General features: G+C 48.2%; 1 protein-coding gene and 2 pseudogenes across 1 annotated transcript; 2 read left to right on the top strand and 1 right to left on the bottom strand.

The window, feature by feature from the left end:
- Positions 1-1,779: 1,779 nt before the first annotated feature.
- On the top strand, positions 1,780-4,021 carry LOC123080556 (uncharacterized). Its single transcript, XM_044503490.1, has 3 exons — positions 1,780-2,570; positions 3,297-3,462; positions 3,701-4,021. The coding sequence occupies exons 1-3, from the start codon at positions 2,547-2,549 to the stop codon at positions 3,811-3,813; spliced, it is 303 nt and encodes a 100-aa protein (XP_044359425.1). The 5' UTR covers positions 1,780-2,546; the 3' UTR covers positions 3,814-4,021.
- Positions 4,022-6,383: 2,362 nt separating this feature from the next.
- Positions 6,384-7,375, bottom strand: LOC123076538 (septin and tuftelin-interacting protein 1 homolog 2-like; annotated as a pseudogene).
- A 12-nt stretch (positions 7,376-7,387) lies between these two features.
- Positions 7,388-9,499, top strand: LOC123076537 (septin and tuftelin-interacting protein 1 homolog 2-like; annotated as a pseudogene).
- Positions 9,500-22,762: the final 13,263 nt, after the last annotated feature.

Below are 22,762 nucleotides of genomic sequence, written 5' to 3'. Positions count from 1 at the left end.
ATTACATGTCCATTCCTACTTTACCTCTTATTTACAACTTTGATATATATCTTCAGGTAAGGAAACCATCCTCAGGGTAACTGCAGAAAAGTCAGCTAGATGAGTCTGGTAGATTCAGATGTTTACATAGTATTTTTGCTATGAAACAAAGTTGTTTAGAACTCAATCTCTACAGGTCAAAATGTCCTTGTAATGCGGCAATAGTAAGCTTGCAGAGAACTGTAGTTGAAAGTAAGATGAACGATTCTGTTCCCTGTGGGCTTTGCTGCTGCAGAGAACAGTAGTTAAAAGCAACTGTAAGCATGCAGAGAACAGAACTCTGCTTCTGCGATTGAACCTTTGAATATACACCGTGCCTCGTGTTCCCTATGGGCTCTGCTACTTTTACAATTATGTTCTAAGCAAGAAACAGGTATTGGATATTTGAATTTGCTTACTGGTGATCTATGGAACTGATGTATGCTGCAGCCAGACTTAGCGAAGGTGTTACTAAAGAAACACATTTTTTGTAATGCTCCTGGTCGTCGATGCTTCACTCTTTCAAACCCTTTTGTAATTTGTTCCTTGTTAGATTTTTGGGTGTTACTACAGAAACACAATTTGTAGCACAGTTGCTGTTAAGAACTTAAGTTCTGCTTTTCATCTAAAAGTTCCAGATGCTTTGCATACAAAAGTTCCGGACACTACTTGTTTTTGTTGTTTCTCGATGGGTCCAGTAGATTCGGATGTTTATTCTTGCTGGGCAGCTGTTGTACTTTACATTTACTATATCCTGATTTTTACGGAAGTCTGCAGGAGCTCTGCTATTTCATTAAGTAGTGGGAAAAGAAAAGTGGTTTAGAACTGAACTCAATCTCGAGAACTCAAAACGTCCTTGTGATGCTGCAACATAGACTAGTGGGTGAGCCATTGAACAGCAGGTACATGCACAACCGCTACTTCTCACCCTACCTCTAAGTACTTATTCACCTCCAACTGCAGCATCAAGTCTGGGTTCCTTCTGGTCGAGTTGGGAAGCTGTAGTTTACCATTCACCAGCAGTTTATCATCTTTTTTATCTTATTGGTACAGCAGTTTATCTTCGCGAGATGGACCCTGCACGGGCCTGGAGGAGGACCGGGCTGGGGAGGCCCTGCAGGATGGAGCCGAGGAGGGTGGGATCTGGTTTCACCTGGGAGGCCTGGGTTTCCTGGTGGCCCTGGCCCTGGTTCCTGGGGGCCTGGGTTCGGCGGGTTCATCGGATCCTGGTAAGTTGAATTCTCAGCTAACTAATGGAGGTCATCAATTCATTCAGTTAGCATGTCAGTTAGCACGTCAACTGTTTTTCTTCTAAAAAATCAGTCTATTCTAAGAAATCAGTCTATTCACTTGCATGATTAGTGTTTCGGGGATCAAGTGTAATATTTTCAGCACCAACTAAAATCACAATTCCCAAGGGATGAAGCATGTACTAGTAGTTTAATTTTGTAACTCTGAATCTCTTTTGTTGTACAAGGGTACATCTGAAACTCTGGACGAACACTTCTTCTGCAGCTTCTACCTCCTGTGCTGCTGCTGCCTGCTCCAAGGTTGCTGCGGTCCTCTGTTCGGACACCCGGGCCCTGGCGGTCCGCCGCCTCCTTTCTAGCCTGTGGATCTGCGGGTCATATCCACCACAAGAAACAATGCACTTGGGAACAATTTCTAGACTAAGTATCCGCGGAAGAACGCAGTTGTGTGAAGATATTGAATCTTGGGAGTTTTCATACCATTTTGCTCTGCTTTTGAAGTATTTTTTTAATTGATCTGCTTCACGTCTCTATTTTCTTGGGATGAGTACTTGCTTTATTCTATTTATCTAGTGGTCTTCTCGGTACTTGTTATTTATCTAGGGGTCCTCCTAACAGTCCGTTCTTTTTAGTGTGTTTCCTGTTTGTACCTTTTGTTGTAGCTGGTTAAATTCAATGCTTCCATATTGCATCATAATGCATTTCAGGGAGCTGAATGCCTTGCGGCCATTTTTACGTGTGTCTGTCATGATAGGTTGGAACAATTTTATCTCTTGCAGGATTTGGACATGTTTTACTCTAACAAATGATTCCAAATCTTCTTGATTTCTTGCATAAATAATGATAATTTAGGTTAGGTTCCAATGTCATATACTGGCCCTTTGCCCAGGAGCTAATAATTCAGAAAAATGATGGAGATGGTTAGGTAGGACTTGTGGAAACTAAGCTCACCACTATAGCGAGAATTAGACATGGTTGTAGTAGTATTCTTCTAGAAAATACTGGTACCACAACCTGAAAATCTATGAACATCTTATTACATTTTTCTGTTCAAGTTTGCAAATATCATCTCTTGTTATTTCAATTTACTCATTAACCATTTTGGATAAAGGCTTCATGTGATGTTTGTAGCACAATTGCTCTTTATAAATTCAGCTGTGCTCTTTTGCATACCAAAGTTTTTGCTTCAGTCAACCGTAAATGCCCCTGAAAAATTGATGTCTCCTGGAGCTGTGCTGATGTGGAGGGCATGTGCGGGTCGCTGTGGGGCACGCACAGATGCGTCTGCCCATCTTCGACAAGGTCAGCTTGCTGCACAGACGAAAACCTATGCTAGCTATCTCAATTATTCAGCTATTTTCTTGCTGGTCAAATTGTCAAATCCTGAGTAGTATATCAAGCTTAACTGTACGTATACATGTCAAGTTTAGTCTGTCTGCAACCCATGCTTTGAACACCTCTAAGTTGCCTGGCCGACTTGGTCTGCACCTGATTGAGAACGAAGTTGTTCACCAGTAGCTGTTTGTCTGATTTAGATTTACAACTCTGTTATATATCTTCAGGTAAGGGAAGTATTCACAACTTTTTAGAAGCTTCTGTTTGTAACAAACAGAAGATAAATGGACAAAACTATACGCTAGTCCTGCACCTTACATTTGCAATTTGTTTGTTGTTGGATTTTGGTGTTGCTTCAGAAAAATCAGCTAGATGGGTCTGCTAGATTCAGATGTCTACATACTATTTTTGCTATGAAACAAAGTGGTTTAGAACTCAATCTCTAGTGCTCAAATTGTCCGTGTAGTGCTGCAATAGTAAGCAGAGAACAGTAGTTGAAATGGAAGTAAGATAGACCAGTGGGTGAGCCATTGAACAGAAGGTACATGCACAACTACCAGTTCTCACTCTAAATCTATAAATTTTTCACCGCAAACTGCTGCACCAAGTCTCGGTTTGTTCTTTCTGGATTGAGTTGTGAAGCTCTAGTTTACCATTCAGTAGCAGTTCAACTTCTATTTTTCAATTTAGTAGGAGCAATTCAGGGTAGGATGGATCCGCATGGGCCTGGAGGACCGGGCTGGGGAGGCCCTGCAGGATGGGGCCCTGGAGGCTGGGGTCCGGTTCCACCTGGTGGGCCTGGGTTTCCTGGTGGCCCTGGTTCTTGGGGGCCTGGGCTCGGTGGATTCTTGGGATCCTGGTAAGTTGAATTCTCAGCTAACTAATGAAGATCATCAAGTCATTCAGATACATGTCATTTTTTTCCTTCTAAAATATCGGACTATTCACGCTGGCAGAAGATTAGCGTGGTTTCGGGATCAAGTGTAAATTTTTTAGCACCATCACAAGCTTCAATTCCAAGCCATGATGCCCCTCTTAACCCTTTCTGTTTTATATATGAATAGAGCTGCAACTCTGAACATGTGTTTCTTCTGCAGCTTCTATATCCTGTGCTGCTGCTGCCTGCTCCAAGATTGCTGCGGCCCTCTCTTCAGACGACCGGGCCCTGGCGGCCCGCCACCCCTTTTCTGATAGCCTGCGGAGCTGCTGACTACAAGAAACAACTCATTCAACTAAATATGCGTGGAAGAACCCACTTGTGTGAAGATATTGCATCTTGGAAGTTGCCGTTGCTGCTATGTAAACATTACTGAAAATCATATGGTCTTGGTAGTATATATCTATACTTGTGGAGACCACTGTTTCTGTCTTACATAGTTTACCTGGTGCTACTGCTATTTCAGAATTGAATTACACTATTGAAGATCACATGGTCATGTCTCTCTCCTGGAGGTCATTGTTTCGGTCTTACCCTGTACCTTTGCTGATGCGTTTCACAGCCTAGCTCTCTCCACTTTATACTTTGTTGATGCATTTCAGAGGCAGAGAAGTGCACCGAGTACTAGTGTTCTCTCTTAGTAGGTGCCGAGACAGCATGATGGAGTGAATTGCAGAAAACATCGACATTGAAGGCTAGGGTTGCGGAAACCACAATTCTACAGTTTTGTGCCAAAAACCACTAATTCCGAGGCTAATTGTTTTCAAAAAACACTAGTTGGCGGCTTTGGTCATTTTGATGACGATTATGACATGTGGGTCCCACTTTTGCCGACGTGGCGTAACTATTCGCGCGAGACGGTGTTAGATGGGCTTTGTCTAAAATTCACAAAATAGTCTCTACTTTTTACATAGAGACCCTTTAATCAAAAAGAAAAACGCAATCAGCCCCATTGCATGTACAGGCCGCTGACCTCCCGCGCGTGTCTCTGTCGTCAACGCCGGCGCGCTCATGTGGGTGCTTGCAGCGGGGGCGGACGCAGTGCTCCACCGTGGCTGGTTCTCCTTCTTCTCTCTCTAAAATAGCATGCGTCGCTCACGGCCGCCAAATCCACGCCCGAACATTGACGGTCCAGCCATGGCCTCGTAGTAGTACTAAGCCTCAGCTAATGTAGCAGCGCGAACCCGATTCACTCCGGCGAGCTCCCAAGGCCACTGTCATGGCCGAGGACAACTGCCACACCCACCGCATCTCGTGGCTCGTCAAGGCCTGCATCCCCGTCGACCCTGACCGCCACATCTCTGTCCCCGTCGTAGTCCCCATCTCCGCCGCATGCCCCGAGTCTCCCTCCCGTCGCTCCCCGCCGTCTGCCGCTGCTTCGCCGACTTCTTCGCGACCTGGACCTGTTGTTGCTCTGGCCGGAACTGCAGCAGCGCCTGGGCAAAGGCGCCGCCGTGGTCGGAGACAGAGACGGCGAGCAGGGAGGGTGGAGCTGGCAGCGCGCGCGACAGAGCTGGAGGAAGGCTTGGGCAGCCGGCCCTTCGGCACCCGCGGCAGCTGTTGCTCCTGTGGGGAAGCCGGCCCTCCTGTGCCCATGGCACGTCGGCCTCCGGAGAGGACAGACGAGGAGGCAGGGGCTTGATTGCTTTTAAATTTTTACAAAAAGGGTATTGATGTAAAATCCTCCGTCTAACAGCGTCGCCTATGAACCGTTATGCCACGTCGGTAAAAGCGGGACCCACATGTCATAATCGTCATCAAAATGACCAAAGCCACCAACTAGTGTTTTTTTTCAAAAAAATTAGCCTCGGAATTAGTGGTTTTTGGCACAAAATTGTAGAATTGTGGTTCCCACAACCCTAGCCTTCAATGTCGATGTTTTCTGCAATTCACTTCAGCATGATGCCATCCTTAGGTGGTCAAACGCACACAACAACCTATAGGTGGACAGGGGACCAACCGGCCAAGCTTAGACAGACCTCGGCGGCTCGGCCTACTGTGTTACAGGTCAATTCTTGGTGAGCATGATCTAACCGAATCGGTGTAGTTAAGCCAAACATATATGGTTGTTATTTTGTACCGATCATGCGGTCTGATCTGTAGAGATTAATATGGTGTGATTCTGTAATCAATTATAATCTTCGCAATTACTTATCGCCCATGTATAAATAAAAGGAAAGCTTGCAACAAAAACAATGCAGCTCGCGTAGTAATTGCTGAACTTTTGCGTATTGACATGCGCCACACACACTAGATGTCATGGTTGTCTCTGTTGTAGGGTGCCAACGCATCGAGGCATCGAGCTCTATCCGGTTCCAAGCTCTTGCCAAATCTGTTGCACCGAAGGTTAGGTTATATGTCCAAAAGCGCTGTTGAGTCATTCCTTACGTAAAATGAATTCCTTCGTTCACCTTCTCATGGGTCTCAGTATGTCTGATGCATGTCAATGTGCAAAAGTTCATAAATTGCCTTCTCGTGATTCCACTGATGTACCTGGCCATTGAATACTTGCATAGATCACCCAGAGTCGATCTGACTTTGTTCTTCGTGGAGGGGAAGTCGTGAAGACTAAGGTCCAATCGGACCAACACAAAAGAAGAGAAGTGGACACCGGAGCAAGTCTCACAGATCCAAGCAGCTGCCAAGCATCAATGGTGCCGCTACCGAGGCCGCATGAATCTGCTGCCCACGAGGAGTGCTCGATGACCACCCTCATGAATCCCTAGACCAGACCACACTGGGCGTCGTCGAGATGGAGCTAGGATGAGGAGACACTTATTCCAGTGGACGAAGCCGCCACCATCGAAGCCTCGCCGGGGGAAACCTACGCCTACCTACTGTACTCATGCAAGACGAAGTCCCAGGGTTGCCCAGTCCTCCCAAGACTCCTCTTAGGCGGTCAGCTCTGGCATGACGACCTCTACAAGGATGCGCTACACAACGGAAGGAGGCAGTGTGTCCTTCCACCACGCAAGGAAGTGGCGCATCCGCTTAGAGTCCGTGGCCTTTCACTCCAATGCCTAGACCACCGGAACCACGGTGTCGTTGACCAGCTCCGTGCACGGTGACATTGCCAACCCGTCGTCCAGTGTGTTCTTTAGGACGACGAACACGTCCAGTCAGATGGTGAGGCCCCACAGAGGCTGCCACCTTTGGAGCACCAGGGCAATTAGAGGCGTCACGAGGATGCGCGTTGTGTGCGTGAGGCAGTACGCCTGGTACACCTCGGGGAACTTCTCCATGAGCCTTTTGAACTCACAAATCACATCATCAGGTCTCCCGACGCACTTTTCTCGTGCACCAGCATCACGGCCTTAGTGATCACCCTCACCGCATGCTCCATATGCTCGCTGTCTTGCATCCCCGACGTCACCTGCTCTTCTGTGGCAATGATTTGCTAGCAGAACTCCTGACCTTGCTTCTGCGATCTATTAGTGTTGCCCTTCTCCCAGTCGTCGTAAACCACTTGAGAGCTTTCGTCTGCGCCCTCATCATTTCCCCACTTGGTCGGTTCTTTATTGGGAAGTCCGTTGTTGTATTGTCCTTCTACGTCAGCGCCGACCGTGTCAATCTAGCGTTCCATGGAAGCTCCAACACCTTGATGGGAGAGGTGCTGCCCTAGACGTACTTGCCGAGGCCATAGCCGGATCCCACCTTGTAGTTCATCCGCTTCATCATCTTCACCGCCCTTGTGTTGATGGACACCAGGCTGGAGCTTCGATGTCGTTGCCCGATTGTAATGTTGCCTAGGGTAGGGTTGATTATGGTCTTCAGATGACGGACCTACAAGGCCAACGGCGATGAACTGTACCTGTCCGAGGAGGAGATCGGGCATTGGCTCTGGAGGTCCATCATCCAGTTCGTCGGACGTATCCAGGTGTCCAACAAGACAACGATGGTGAAGATGATGAAGAGGATGAACTACGAGGTGAGATCCGGCTTTCGCCTCGGCAGGCACGACCATGGTATCACCTCTCCAATCAAGGTGTTGGAACGGCTATGGAGCACTGGTTTCAGCATGGCAGGCGTCGAGGTAGAAGGACGATACAAGACGAACTACTCGATAAAGAACCGGATACCTGGACGACCAAGTGGGGAGATTACGAGGGCGCAGACGAAAGCTCTCAAGTGGTTTATGACGACGGGGAGAAGGGTGACGCTGATGGATCGCGGAAGCAAGGTTGGGAGTTCTAACAGCAAATCCTTGCCACGCAAGAGCAGGTGACACCAGAGATGCAAGACGACGAGCATATGGAGGACGCAGTGGGGGTGATCACAAAGGCCGTGACGTTGGCACATGAGAAAAGCGCGTCGGTGGAGCTGACGGTGGGCGACCTGATCTGGGAGTTCACAAGCTCAAGGAGAAGTTCCCTGAAGTGTACTAGACATACTGCCTCACGAAGACAACACGCATGCTCGTGGTGCCGCTAGTTGCCCCGGTGCTCCAAAGGTGGCAGCCTCTGTGGGACCCCCACCATCGGGCTGGACGTGATCGTCCTGCTAAAGTACACACTGGACGACAGTTCGGTAATGTCACCATACGCGGAGATGGTCGACAACACTGTGGTTCTGACAGTCTAGGCATTCGAGTGGAAGGCCACGGACTTTGATGGGATGCGCCACTTTGTCGTGCAGTGGAAGGACACGCTGCCTCCTTCTGATGTGCAGCGTATCCTTGTAGAGGTCGTCATGCCGGAGCTGACCGCGAGACGAAGCTTAGACAGAGACCCAAGCCTACTGTGTTACAGCTTGATTCCTTTGCCTAACGCTTGGCAACCATGGTCTAACCAAATCGGTGTATTTAAGCCAAAGAAATATCGTTGTCATTTTGTATCGATCATGATCTGATATGTAGAGACTGATATGGTGTGATTCTTTTTTTTGGGGGGGTAGAGATATGGTGTGATTGTGTAATCAATTATAATCTTGGAGTATCGCGCATGTATAAATACAAGGCAAACTGCAGGGTATTTCACTGCAAAAACATTGTGCTTGGCTTGGTGATTGGAATTATGCTCGTTGACATGCATCAACACGCTGTAGTCTCTATTGTGCCAAGCTTCAAGTTCTCTTCTTAGATGTACAACTTCATCCTCAACAAAATAGCTAAGGTTCACTCTCGTATGTATACCTTCATCTTCAACAGAATAGCTAAGTCGACCATCTAGCTCTATCTTCACGTGTTGGTAGTACTAGCTTATTTCATCAAATAGGTGGCAATCACATATAGTGATGTAAGAGAGGATGTGAGAACACAGGGAAATATGAGGCATCAGGAGAGTTTGAAGAGGTGCAGCTAGACTACAAAGCTGCTCTTGGTGGCTTGAAATCCTAAGTTTCGGAGGGTGACCCTTCTCGTTCCAGTTTTATCAGCATTTTACAACATGTAAATTTTGTTTCTATACTTCTCGGTCATACTTGTTGGAGTAAAGTCCACGTACCGTGTTGGTTTTCCATTCATGGTTCCCCATAAACGCAGGTGAGACGTCACCATAGTTCATCTGCGGCACAGAACATGTGCACCAATACATCTCGAGTTTGCCAATTTAACATCGACCTATAATGTTTCAGGCCAGTAGAAGGCCAGCCCTCCATTGTTTCCCTCACTATTTACATCAAAACCACTAAGCCCTCCAATGTTTCTTTCATTGTTTACTTTTTCAAAACCACTAAGCCCCAGCCTGCTGCGGTGCCTTTTCATCTTGTCCTTTGGGTGTCTTGTCTCGCACAAGAAAACCAAAAAGGGGAGTGTGCCTGGACCAAGGCACTAAGGGCGCGAACTGTATGGGAATTTCCCGCTCCCCACAGTTCCAGCTGAGTAGATCCACTTTTTTTAAAACCTTAGGAGTTAACACTCATATGAACAAACCAGACTGTGTAATTCGTAATCTATCATTCTTAGGCTGTGTTTGGTTGAGCTGCAGATTCTGTAAAAGCTGCTGTGAGCTCTGAGCTGTGAAAGAGCTGCTGTGAACTTTCAACTGTGGAAAAGCTGGAAGTCGTTTGGCTGAAACAGTTGTGAAACTGCAGATTTGACTGTGAATTGTCTATAATGACCCTGGACAATAATTCAATATTTTTATGTGCAACTTGACCGTAAAATAGTGATATATACATTGGTAGGCAATAGAACGACCGTTTTGCAAAGGAAAATAATGACAATTTAGATGATTCACAGCTAACACATACGAATTCAACAATTATACTTTCAAGTTGCATACTATATTATATATAAATAGATATTGACCCCATAATTATATTACAAAAGGCATGCACCATAGAATATACATATGGTTCGCATGATGATGACCACCATCAAGATAGCTAACCTATGTTGCTATCGCAAGACAAGCATCGGCTATCCTACTACGAATAGTATCCATGGTATCTTCGTTCTCCTCCTCTTCAACGGGATCCGCTTGTGTTGATGCTACTTCCCGTCGTAGCACTGGAGGTACATACTCATCATCGGCATCACATTTATCAAAAAATTTATCACTCAACTTGCTATCACGAATGAAGTTGTGCAATGCCATGCAAGCAATGATGATATGCTTTTGCATACGAGGTGAGAAACTTGGGACCCCTTTCAATATGCGCCATTTCTGCTTGAGCACCCCAAAAGCACGCTCAACGACATTGCGGAGGGACGAATGTGAAAAGTTGAACAACTCATACTTCCCTTGAGGTGGACGGTGACGACGAAGACGGAATTCTGGTAGATGGTACGTACTCCCCTTAAAAGGAGCAAGATATCCTATTCGGTTTGCATACCCAGAGTCCACAAGATAGTATTTCCCTGAAAATGAACACCAAATCACCAAGTGAGCATCTCACATAAGAATATAATGAATGACGACATGTGTTGTTATGTTATACCTTTTTAAAAACCTTAGGAGTTAACACTCATATGAACAAACCAGACTATGTAATTCGTAATCTATCACTCTTAGCTGTGTTTGGTTGAGCTGCAGATTTTGTAAAAGCTGCTGTGAGCTCTGAGCTGTGGAAAAGCTGGAAGTCGTTTGGCTGAAACAGCTGTGAAACTGCAGATTTGACTGTGAATTGTCTATAATGACCCTGGACAATAATTCAATATTTTTATGTGCAACTTAACCGTAAAATAGTGATATATACATTGGTAGGCAATAGAACGACCGTTTTGCAAAGGAAAATAATGACAATTTAGATGATTCACAGCTAACACATACGAATTCAACGATTATACTTTCAAGTTGCATACTATATTATATATATATAGATATTGACCCCATAATTATATTACAAAAGGCATGCACCATAGAATATACATATGGTTCGCATGATGATGACCTCCATCAAGATAGCTAACCTATGTTGCTATCGCAAGACAAGCATCGGCTATCCTACTACGAATAGTATCCATGGTATCTTCGTTCTCCTCCTCTTCAACGGGATCCGCTTGTGTTGGTGCTACTTCCCGTCGTAGCACTGGAGGTACATACTCATCATCGGCATCACATTTATCAAAAAATTTATCACTCAACTTGCTATCACGAATGAAGTTGTGCAATGCCATGCAAGCAATGATGATATGCTTTTGCATACGAGGTGAGAAACTTGGGACCCCTTTCAATATGCGCCATTTCTGCTTGAGCACCCCAAAAGCACGCTCAACGACATTGCGGAGGGACGAATGTGAAAAGTTGAACAAGTCATACTTCCCTTGAGGTGGACGGTGACGACGAAGACGAATTCTGGTAGATGGTACGTACTCCCCTTAAAAGGAGCAAGATATCCTATTCGGTTTGCATACCCAGAGTCCACAAGATAGTATTTCCCTGAAAATGAACACCAAATCACCAAGTGAGCATCTCACATAAGAATATAATGAATGACGACATGTGTTGTTATGTTATACCTTTGGGAGGTACAGTAAATGAAGAGAAGTGTGCTAATGCATGATTCAGGATCCTTGAGTCATGTGCAGACCCCGGCCAACCCGCAACCACAAAGGTAAACCTCATGTCAAAGTCACATATTGCAAGCACATTCTGAGATGTAAAACCATGTCGACATGTATGGTTAACCACGTCATCTGCAGGCACTGTCACTGGCACATGAGATCCATCTATGGCACCAATAGCGCCTTTGAAATGAGGCCAGAAACGTTCTTCTCTAATCTTTTCATGCTCATAGCTAAATGTAGGATCTCTGGGTTTGATGATATCTTTCGCTAACTTGCGCAAACATAACAAGACTTCCTTAAACTTTGTGTGAACTGTCCAAAGCGAGCGTACGAAATAATTTTAATACCCTGCCCCATGTATAACAGTTGTACAATATGTAAACATCTTCCAATTTATTCACAGCAGAACATAGCAAGCAATCAATGTCAACTAAATTCATATCAGAAAGGTACTACATAGGCTCCATTCACAACAGAAGCACAAGCAACCTGTACTAGCAAGCAATCTGTACTAATCAGTCAATCTGTACACAATTTATCCCAAATACACCACCTACTAGCAAGCAATCTGTACTCAGTTTATGCAAATTAACATGGACTCCATAATATGTACTAATCTGTCAAGAGTGCATCCATAATCTATACTATTTAGGAAGAGAAGTAACATGAATGAACCTACTGTAGCAGTTCGTTGGAAGGGGAGGATGGAGGGATGGAAGAGGAGGAAGGAAGAGGAGGAAGGAGGGAGTAAGGACGGATGCTACCTCGCTGTGGAGGGCTGCGCAGCTCCGGTCGACGGCGCCGGACGGCCGGCGAGGAAGGGCCGCTGGGCGGGCGGTGTACTGCTCAGAGGCGGATGGACACGCAGGGGGCGTAGCTCCGGGCGGCGGTGGAGAGCCTGCAGCGCTGGCGGCGGTGACGGCGACGGCGGTGGAGGACCGGTAGCGCTGGCGGCGGCGGCTAGAAACCCTAGCCCGTCGCTCGGGACGAGGGGATTTTTCCCTCAAGGAGTTTTTGCTGTCGATGGTACAAGGAGATTTTTCTTATCGGCAGCGAATCGTTTTCACTAGGGAGTGGCAAAGGTGGGTAAATAACCCTCAACTCTTAGGTAAGTTAGCAAAACGGTCTGCTGAGAAGCTGGACAAGTTGGGGTTTGTGGGCTGCGGGATTTGCACTAGAAGTTGCAACTTGATACGTATCTGCTTTCCTCGGAACACCCTTTAGATTATAGATCTTGGGCCTAAAAGTTGGAAGTGGAAGTTCAACCAAACACAGCCTTAAGAAGTTGCTCCCCACTTCTACCTATTCTTTTACCATGCACAATGTCCACATCAGCTTTATGCCACATCATCAATCAGTTGCATAATCAACCAATCAATCTTATCTCCCCTACGGTCATGGCATTGAAAAAAACTCTCTCTTTTCCTCTTATTAACACAGCAGCCGCTCATCACGGGGATTTCAAGTGCCGCACGACCCTCCTGCTGGCTCCTTCTCCATCTTCACCTCGCCTCCTGAAAACACCGCATCTACTCTTTCCCCTTCGACCTCTCAGGTCGATGCATCTCCCACTGTCTCCCCACCATAAACACACAAGAAACGGATGGTGGCATGGGAGCAATCATCCGTCTTCAACGCCCGGCGAGGGATTTTATTACCCATCTCCTTCCGGTGGTGGGACGACTTGGAATCGCCCAGGATTCGGTGTCTCCTCGCCGCTACCTCTGCCGCTCTGCGCCGCCGCGGACTCTTGCTGGCGAATCTGAATCCCTCTACCGGTACGCCTTCATCCACCTGAGTTGAAGCCCCCACCATGACTCATCTGTATCCCCATGTGGGCTGAACGGAATAGATCTGCAGCCATAGCCGCCGCCGCGCTACTCTGCGGCTGCATCTTCTTCTTCCCCAGTCTGGTGACGCGCTCGAACAACTCCTCACCGAGCACCACAGGTGGCATCTCCCGTTCTCCACCACCTCCCCTGTGGTGAGGCACTGGCCGTGGATGTTGACTTGCAGGCGCTCCTTCTTGCCGACAACAGTGAACTATTCCACCTCAACCAAGCGGGGACGGAGCGTCCAGCACCGTGCTATCCGTCATCGGCATCTGACCGCGAGGCGGAGTATGAGACCCCGTTTGCAAGAAAAAAAAGCCATGGTGCGTGTTCTTACTTCCTCTCCTTGCTTCCTCCTACTCGGGATTGTTCAGTATGCATTTAGTTCATCGACTGTAGGCTAGGTTACCGTCTGTATTAACCCTATTCTGTTTTGCAGTTGAGAATCAGATGGTGACGCTTTGGAACATTTAGCCCTCGGCAGGAGCCTTTACACACTTGGCTGAAGAATATACCACTCCAAGTGTTAGCTTTGCAAAGGGTTCCTGTTCTGCCAAAAAAAGGATAAGAATGCCATCTGCCATACATTAAAAAGTTTCTACAAGGAGATAGTGTGCAGTTATTTTGTTCCAGTGAATCTTTCTTATGCCAGAGTATGTATGTGTGAATTTTGTTTACAGTTTATGGATGATAATGGGAAAGTACACGGGTACTGCTTTGAAATTAACAAGGACCGAGGAGTAGCCTAATTAACAAGGGTCAGTACAACTTTAGGTTCTGTAGCGTGCGAATGTTGATAGCTTCCAGGTACGGCAAGCTCGCTATAAGGATGGTCCTGGTATGCAATGATTTGATGATCTTAAGTGAAGTGGATCACTTAATCCTATTTCCTTGGACTATCTCACTACCGGAACAGGGGGCTACCCCGACGGCCAAAACAATGCCGACGGCCCCCGTCGGCTTCTTCGGAGCTATGCCGACAGCCTGGCCCTGGCCGTCGGCGTACTTTGGCCGTCGGGCTACGGAGAGCTAAGCCGACGGCAACCGTCGGCATAGAACGGCCGTCGGCCTAGCTGCAAGTACGCCGACAGCTGCCGTCGGCTTACAACGGCCATCGGCATACTCGTGGGCCCGGCGACCCCGCTGGTGACGGGCGGCTAACGTCGTCAGAGCTATGCCGACGGCCGAGACGGGGGGCCGCCGGCATAGGTCCGGCTGCCACGTCACCGATCCGGGCCGCACCGTCCAGAACCTATGCCGACGGCGGCCGTCGGCATATCTGCCACGCCAGCGATCCGCGGCACGCCGCCCGCCGCCTAAACCCTGGCCGTCTCTATGCCGACGGCATAGTTAGATATTATTTTTCTTATATTTTTTTTATGCTTTTTTATGCATTATTATATCAACTAACATGTAGCATGTTAAATATAAACATACATATGAATATATATGTAGTTTGTATTTTTTTCATATATTATGAATATATATATAGTTTGTATTTTTTCGAGCACGTTAATAATGTGCGGTCATGTTCTTTTGAATGTAGATCCTTATATTTTATTAAAATCAAAAACAGCTATGCCGACAGAAGTTTTGTGGCGGTTGCAAACGCCCGACACCCGTCTCCAAAGTGTGACCCCCCTCAGTCCGCGGTGTGCCCCCCTCATAGACGGCGCCGCCGCCGGCACCTGGAGGGGGGAAACGGACGCGTCGGGTCTACACGGAGTGGATGTAGCTGTGGGTTTGGCCCGGATGTTGCTCCCGGGTGTCCCTACGGGCCGACCTGACACAACCGGGTGGAGAGTTCCACTGGTCAAAGCCCGTCCGTCAGAAGTCAAAGGGCTAGATCTCGTGGTCAACCGCGCCAGGGTTAGGCGGGAAGGGGGCCCTAGGGGGGTAGCAATGCCACCGGAGCGTCGTACCGGGCCCTCATAGATGCGGGGTGGTGTTGTGGCATGTCCGAAGAGGCGGCACGCGTCTCCGGTGCGTGGCCCCCCTCACGGACGGCGCCGCCGCCGGCACCTGGAGGGGGAAACGGACGCGTCGGGTCTACACGGAGTGGATTTAGCTGTGGGTTTGGCCCGGATGTTGCTCCCGGGTGTCCCTATGGGCGGACCTGACACAACCGAGTGGAGAGGTCCACTGGTCAAAGTCCGTCCGTGGGAAGTCAAAGGGCTAGATCTCGTGGTCAACCGCTCCTGGGTTAGTCGGGACGGGGGCCCTGGGGGGTAGCAATGCCACCGTAGCGTCGTACCCGGCCCTCATACATGCGGGGTGGTGTTGTGGCATGTCCGAGGAGGCGACACGCGTCTCCGGTGCGTGGCCCCCCTCACAGACGGCGCCGCCGCCGGCACCGGGAGGGGGGAAACGGACGCGTCGGGTCTACACGGAGTGGATGTAGCTGTGGGTTTGGCCCGGATGTTGCTGCCGGGTGTCCCTATGAGCCGAACTGACACAACCGGGTGGAGAGGTCCACTGGTCAAAGCCCGTCCGTCGAAAGTCAAAGGGCTAGATCTCGTGGTCAACCGCGCCAGGGTTAGGCGGGAAGGGGGCCCTAGGGGGGGTAGCAATGCCACCGGAGCGTCGTACCGGGCCCTCATAGATGCGGGGTGGTGTTGTGGCATGTCCGAAGAGGCGGCACGCGTCTCCGGTGCGTGGCCCCCCTCACGGACGGCGTCGCCGCCGGCACCTGGAGGGGGAAACGGACGCGTCGGGTCTACACGGAGTGGATTTAGCTGTGGGTTTGGCCCGGATGTTGCTCCCGGGTGTCCCTATGGGCGGACCTGACACAACCGGGTGGAGAGGTCCACTGGTCAAAGCCCGTCTGTGGGAAGTCAAAGGGCTAGATCTCATGGTCAACCGCTCCTGGGTTAGTCGGGACGGGGGCCTTGGGGGGTAGCAATGCCATCGTAGCGTCGTACTCGGCCCTCATACATGCGGGGTGGTGTTGTGGCATGTCCGAGGAGGCGACACGCGTCTCCGGTGCGTGGCCCCCCTCACGGACGGCGCCGCCGCCGGCACCGGGAGGGGCGAAACGGACGCGTCGGGTCTACACGGAGTGGATCTAGCTGTGGGTTTGGCCCGGATGTTGCTGCCGGGTGTCCCTATGGGCGGACCTGACACAACCGGGTGGAGAGGTCCACTGGTCAAAGCCCGTCCGTGGGAAGTCAATGGGCTAGATCTCATGGTCAACCGCTCCTGGGTTAGTCGGGACGGGGGCCCTGGGGGTAGCAATGCCACCGGAGCGTCGTACCCGGCCCTCATACATGCGGGGCGTGTCCGAAGAGGTGGCACGCGTCTCCGGGGTGTGCCCCCCTCACGGACGGCGCCGCCGCCGGCACCTGGAGGGGGGAAACGGTAGTAGACGGATGAGGCACTCGCATAGTTACCGGATCAGGCACTCGGTAACGGTACCCCTCAGTCAGTTGCTCTCCTATGTATCACCTTTCGCGAGACCATAGAAAATATTTATATCATAAACAAATGTTGCCCCCCTCAATTTATTTCGAAATATTTTAACACAATGTACATTTTTTGTTAGTACAATTTAGCAAATATTTATATCATAAAGAAATGTTGCTGACCATAGAAAAAATTCGTTCAGACAAAAATATACGTGATATTTTAGAAAATTGTTGTACAATATAAAAAAGGATCATGTAATAAAAAATAATGTTTCAAACCATTAAAGAAAATGTATGGTACATTGTAAATAATGTTCATGCATGTAAAAATATGTATACCATGTATCATTTTTAATATAATTATATACCATGCATCATTCAAAAAAAATTAAATATATATATATATATATGCCTACGGCTAAGCCGTCGGCATAGGTGCCACGTGGCGACCTCAGCGATGCCGACGGCTTAGCCGTCGGCATAGGTACCCCTTATCCCCTCGCGTCGACCCCTGGCCACTCATTCTATCTCCCCCGACCCCGACCAGCTGAGCGTCGCCGCCGCACGCCCCTCCCCTGCCGCCGCACCTCCCACTCCAGCACGCCCCCTGCCGCCGCCGCACCTCCCACTCCCCTGCACACCCCTCCCCTGCCGCCGCCGCACCTCCCACTCCAGCCGCGTCGCCGCCCCCGCCTCCACACCCGTCGTCGCCGCCGTCTCCACCCGCCGTCGCCCCGGCCTTCTCCCGACCCCGCCGCTGCCCCGGCCTCCCCGACCGCGTGCTTCCCCGGCCTCCCCCGACCCCGCCGCTGCTCCTGCAGCCGGCCGCGGCTGCTGCAGCCGGTCGCGGCTCCGTCCGGCCCCGTCCCTCCCGTCCCCGACCGCCCCTGCCTCACCATCCCCTCCACCGCCGCGCCCCCTGCCACGCCCCTCTCGGTGAGCTACTTTTTTTTTCATTTTTTTCATTTTTTTGGTACTGTTGGATGGATGAATGAATGCATGGATGGATGTTGGATGTTAGATTGTTAGGTTAGATGATGATCTTGTCATTTGAGATCTTTTCATTTGGATGTTAGATGGATGTTGGATGTTAGATGTTGGATGTGATGAGTGGTTATGTGAGATGTTGGATGTGAGTGGTTATGTTAGATGGATGAGATGTTAGATGTTGGATGTGATTGAACCGGACAAAATTTGACACTTGACAAAATATGATTTTTTTCATAGTTTTAAGTGTCAATGCTTAATGTTAAGTAGCTATGTGAGATGTGCTGCAAAATTATGATATGATGAGTGGTTATTTAATCATGATGATCTTGCTAAAAAAATTGAAGGACAAAATTTGACACTTGACGAAACATGATTTTTTCATAGTTAAAAGTATCAATGCTTAATGTGAGGTGATGACCTAAATTTTTTCCACTTGGTGTAATTAACAAGATTTGTAGTGTTCCATCTTCGTGGAGTGATTGTCGACGTTGGAGGTGTTGGTCCACGATCGTCCCTCTCCTTTGATCGACTACATCGGAGGGTGAGCAACAATTCCATGACCTCGTCCACTTTTTTTCCATGTCACTAGATTAAATTTTCACATCAAGTCGCGTAACCTAGGTCTCCCGTCCGAAAGGGTTGCATCGATAAATATGCATTCAATTGCATATTTATCACCGCAGCTCTTTCGGATTGTCCAGCGCTTTCCACGGACAGCCCGAGGATTTGTAGATTGGGTACGTTGTTCATGCTCTACCCCGTTCCGAGACAGGATTTCGGCGGCGCCTCCCTGTTGTTCTCCGGATGCACATTCTCTCGGCATTTTGCCGAGACGCGTATTTGGAGAACAGCGGGGAGGTGCTGCCGAAATTTTGTCTCGGAATGGGGTAGAGCATGGACAACGTACTCAATCTACACATTCTCGGGTGGGATTAGGACCCATCTTTACCTATTAGAGATGTAGGTGGATTAAATGTCGTTTCTCGTCAACCTTGTAAAAAATAAAATATTGATGTGAGTAATTTAAATGAATCCTTAATTTTGTTGTGTGGCTTCCAATAAAGCAGAGATGGCAGATAATCAGTGGATGTATAGTGGGTTTTTCCGTCGGAATCAAGTAACAACAGAGTGGGTCGAGAAAACTGATGTGTTTTTGAAAGAGATATTCCGTAGTCCAATGAGGATGGTGCCAGAATGCCCGTGTGCCAAATGTAAGAGACGTATCCGCAGAGATAAGAGTGAGATGACTAAGCACCTTCGCACGCATGGATTTATGCCCAACTTTAATATGCCGATAAACTTTGCCCAGCGGGACCATGGTAGAGAGGAGGTGATACGACAACACGTCGCTTGTTATGAGGACGATGGGGTTAGAGACATGCTAGATGATGTCTTTGCTGCACAGCCGACACCTCCGTCACATTCAGCGAATGAACCGAAGGAGCCGGAGGAAACCGCAAAGGCCTTCCTGGAAATCTTGGCCTCGTCAAAGAAACCTCTCTATGAGGGTGCCAAGCTGTCTGTGCTGGATGCCATCTCGCAACTGATGGCAGTCAAGGCTGAGTACGGCTGTAGCCGAGGTTGCTTTGAAGCATTTCTGGGAGTATGGGCTAACAGCCTGCCTGAGGGCCATGAACTGCCAAAAAGCATGTACGCTACGAAGAAAATCATGAAGGCGCTCTCCATGGACTATGAGAAAATACATGTTTGTCCAAAGAATTGCCTTTTGTTTAGGCATGAGTATGTGGATGACAACTACTGTAGGAAGTGCGGTTCCTCTCGGTATATTGAGGTGGTCGATAAGCATGGTCAGAAGCAGCAGCTAAAAATCCCTGTGAAGGTTCTTCGGTATCTTGATTTTATAAAAAGACTGCAGCGCCTTTTCATCACCGAGGAGTCTGCCAAAATGATGAAGTGGCACAAGGAAGGGAAAAGGTACAATCCAAAAAAAATTGTACATCCATCAGAAGGTGAAGCATGGAAGTCATTCGATATAGAGTACCCAGAGGAAGCAGCCGAGGCTGGGAATGTCAGAATTGCTATAACAGGTGATGGGTTCAATCCATATGGTATGTCGTCTAATCCATACAGCTGCTGGCCCGTATTTGTTATTCCGCTCAGTCTCCCTCCCGGCGCCATAATGCAACACAAGACCATGTTCCTGTCGCTTATAATTCCGGGGCCTGAATATCCGAGGAAGAATTTGAGTGTGTTTATGCAGCCGTTGGTGGATGATTTGCACCATTCTTGGTACTTCCCGAGGTTGACATACGACCGGCATCTGCAGAAAAATTTCTTGATGAAAGTTTGGCTACAGTATTGCATGCATGACTTTCCCGGCTATGCCCTGTTCTGCGGATGGTGTACAAGTGGAAAGATGCCTTGCCCAGTGTGCATGCAGGCCTTGATTTTCATTTGGCTGAAGAAGGGTGGCAAGTATGTTGCCTTTGACCTGCATCGACAGTTCCTCCCTCCAGACCATCCTGATAGGGAAGACAAGAAGAACTTCACAAAAGGCAAAGTTGTCCATGAAGTAAACGAGATTCCAACGTTTTCTGGTGCGGATGTGCTTGCTCAGCTGAAAGCTCTTAAGCCTGCCGGTGAAGGGAAAGGCAAAGGCAAAGGCAAAGCAAGACAAAGGCAAAGCCACAGGCGAAGACGAGGGCGAGGGCAAAGGAAAAGGTAAAGGGAAAAAATGTTTTGAAGGATATGGTGAGACGCACAACTGGACTCACATTACCCCCTTCACGCAGCTTCCCTATTTTAAGGACCTCAAACTTCCATACAACATCGACGTGATGCACACCGAAAAGAATGTCGCAGAGTCCCTTTTTCGCACGATCCTCAACATTCCTGATAAGACAAAGGATAATGTTAATGCTAGAGTGGATCAACAGAATATTTGTGATAGACCACGTCTACACATGCAGCCTCCCACAGGCAGTCGAAAAACTTGGTTCAAGCCAGATGCTGACTTCGTACTTAAAAAGGATCATAAGATGGAGGCATTCAAGTGGCTGAAACACGTCGTGAAGTTCACTGATGGTTATGCGTCGAATATAAGTAAGGGGGTCAATCTTTCAACGGGCAAGTGACCGGGCTCAAGAGTCATGACTATCATGTATGGATTGAGCGGATTATGCCGGTGATGGTTCGGGGCTATGTTCCCGAGCGTGTCTGGCGTGTGCTTGCGGAGTTAAGCCATTTCTTCCGCACGCTTTGTGCTAAAGAAGTATGTCCTGAGAAGATAAAGGAAATGCATAAGAAGGCGCCGGAGTTGATATGCAAGCTAGAGAAGATCTTCCCGCCAGGCTTCTTTACTCCGATGACACATCTCATTTTGCACCTCGCGAACGAGGTATTGTTGGGGGCCCTGTGCAGAATCGTTGGCAGTACGGCCCTGAGAGACAGAACAAGCATCTGAGACAGAAATGTGGAAACAAAGCTAAGATTGAAGCTTCCATAGCTGAGGCAGTTATCCTCGAGGAGGTGGCAGACCTCAGGACAGCCTACTATCCGGACCATGTTCCCACGTTGCACAATAAGGTGTCTCGATACAATACAGAAGAACCCAAGTATAAACCCAAGTTGCCTCTATTCATCGGGCAAGGTGGCAGGGCTGGATGCTCGACACCTTATCTCATGCCACGAGATGAGTGGGAGGATGTCATGTTCTATATCTTGCACAACATCAAGGAAGTTGAGGATGAGTGGATGAGGTAATACCTTTGCACCATTCTTTTAGTTAATTCGTTATGTTCACTTTGCCTAGTTCTTATACCGCTTTTCTTATTGTAGTCGATTCGTTGAAGAAGAGTGGACGGGAATGCTGCCTCCTACTGAAGCGGAGGCACTTGCTCTTCTCCGAAAGGGTGCTGATGGAAGGAACAATTTCGTTGCGTGGTTCATGGAGAAAGTAATTTTTCACACTTCCCTATTACCTATTTCAATTAAACTCATGCACCCTATAATTTCAATTAAACTTGTAGGGAAATGATCTGAACGAATCAATGGATGAAGAATTGAGATGGGTTTCCATGGGTTTTGACCCTGCCGTCATGACATGCCAAAAGTATGATGTGAATGGGTATCGCTTCCATACAGAGGAGCACCAGAACAGTCGGCCTGATCCCAAAACCATAAATACCGGAGTCTTCACTGAAGGAGATAATAAAGTAGATTACTACGGAAGGGTAGGAAAAAATATACGAGCTTACATTCAAACATGGCCGCGAACACCTAAGTCTCACTGTGTTCAAATGCCGATGGTTCGACCCCAAAAAGGGTCTGAGACATACGCCTTCTGTTGGTTTAGTTGAAGTTAAACCATCAACCGTCTATGCCGGAGCTGATCTCTTTATCGCCGCTACCCAGGCCACACAAGTATATTATCTGCCTTACCCATGCCAGAAAGAGTACCTAAAGGGTTGGGAAGTTGTGTTCAAGGTGTCGCCACATGGTAAGCTACCGGACCCGAACGATGATGATTACTACAACATAAACCCCATGACATACGAGGGAGTGTTCTATCAAGAGGAACATGATGACGTGGTCCGAAACATTGAGGATGATGACTTGGGTTATGTTGACCTGGACCCAAACGACGAGGACGCACGGATTGATGGTGAGGCAGTTGTGAATCAAAGAGACATAATTATGCTTGAAAAGTTAAATGAAGACGCTGACGATGAGGAAGAGCCTCCACCTCCGTCAGACAACGAAGAAGATATGCGTGATAGTGATGATGAGACCGGTCGACAAATAGATTACAATAGTGATGATTCATATGGGTTCTAGAAAATGTAAGTTCTTTTAATGATCATTACAATAGTATGCTTAATGTGCTCTTCTGCTATTAATGTTTTTCCTGTATGCTTGTTTATTTGATATCCTTACTAATTGTTTATTCTCTTCTCAATGCAGGTTTGCTAATCATGGGCAAGTCCAGTGGCGCCAGTTTCCTCAGTAAATTCAAAGGACTTACTCGGAGTGGACGAGCCCACAAGGTTCCCTCCCGACTACGCGAGGATGACACCTCACAGGGAGGT

This window comes from Triticum aestivum, chromosome 3D, assembly GCF_018294505.1.
Source record: "Triticum aestivum cultivar Chinese Spring chromosome 3D, IWGSC CS RefSeq v2.1, whole genome shotgun sequence".
In the NCBI taxonomy this organism is placed as follows: Eukaryota; Viridiplantae; Streptophyta; class Magnoliopsida; order Poales; family Poaceae; genus Triticum; species Triticum aestivum.
Note: the sequence above shows the minus strand (reverse complement) of the source record. Positions and strands in the feature narration are given on the sequence as shown.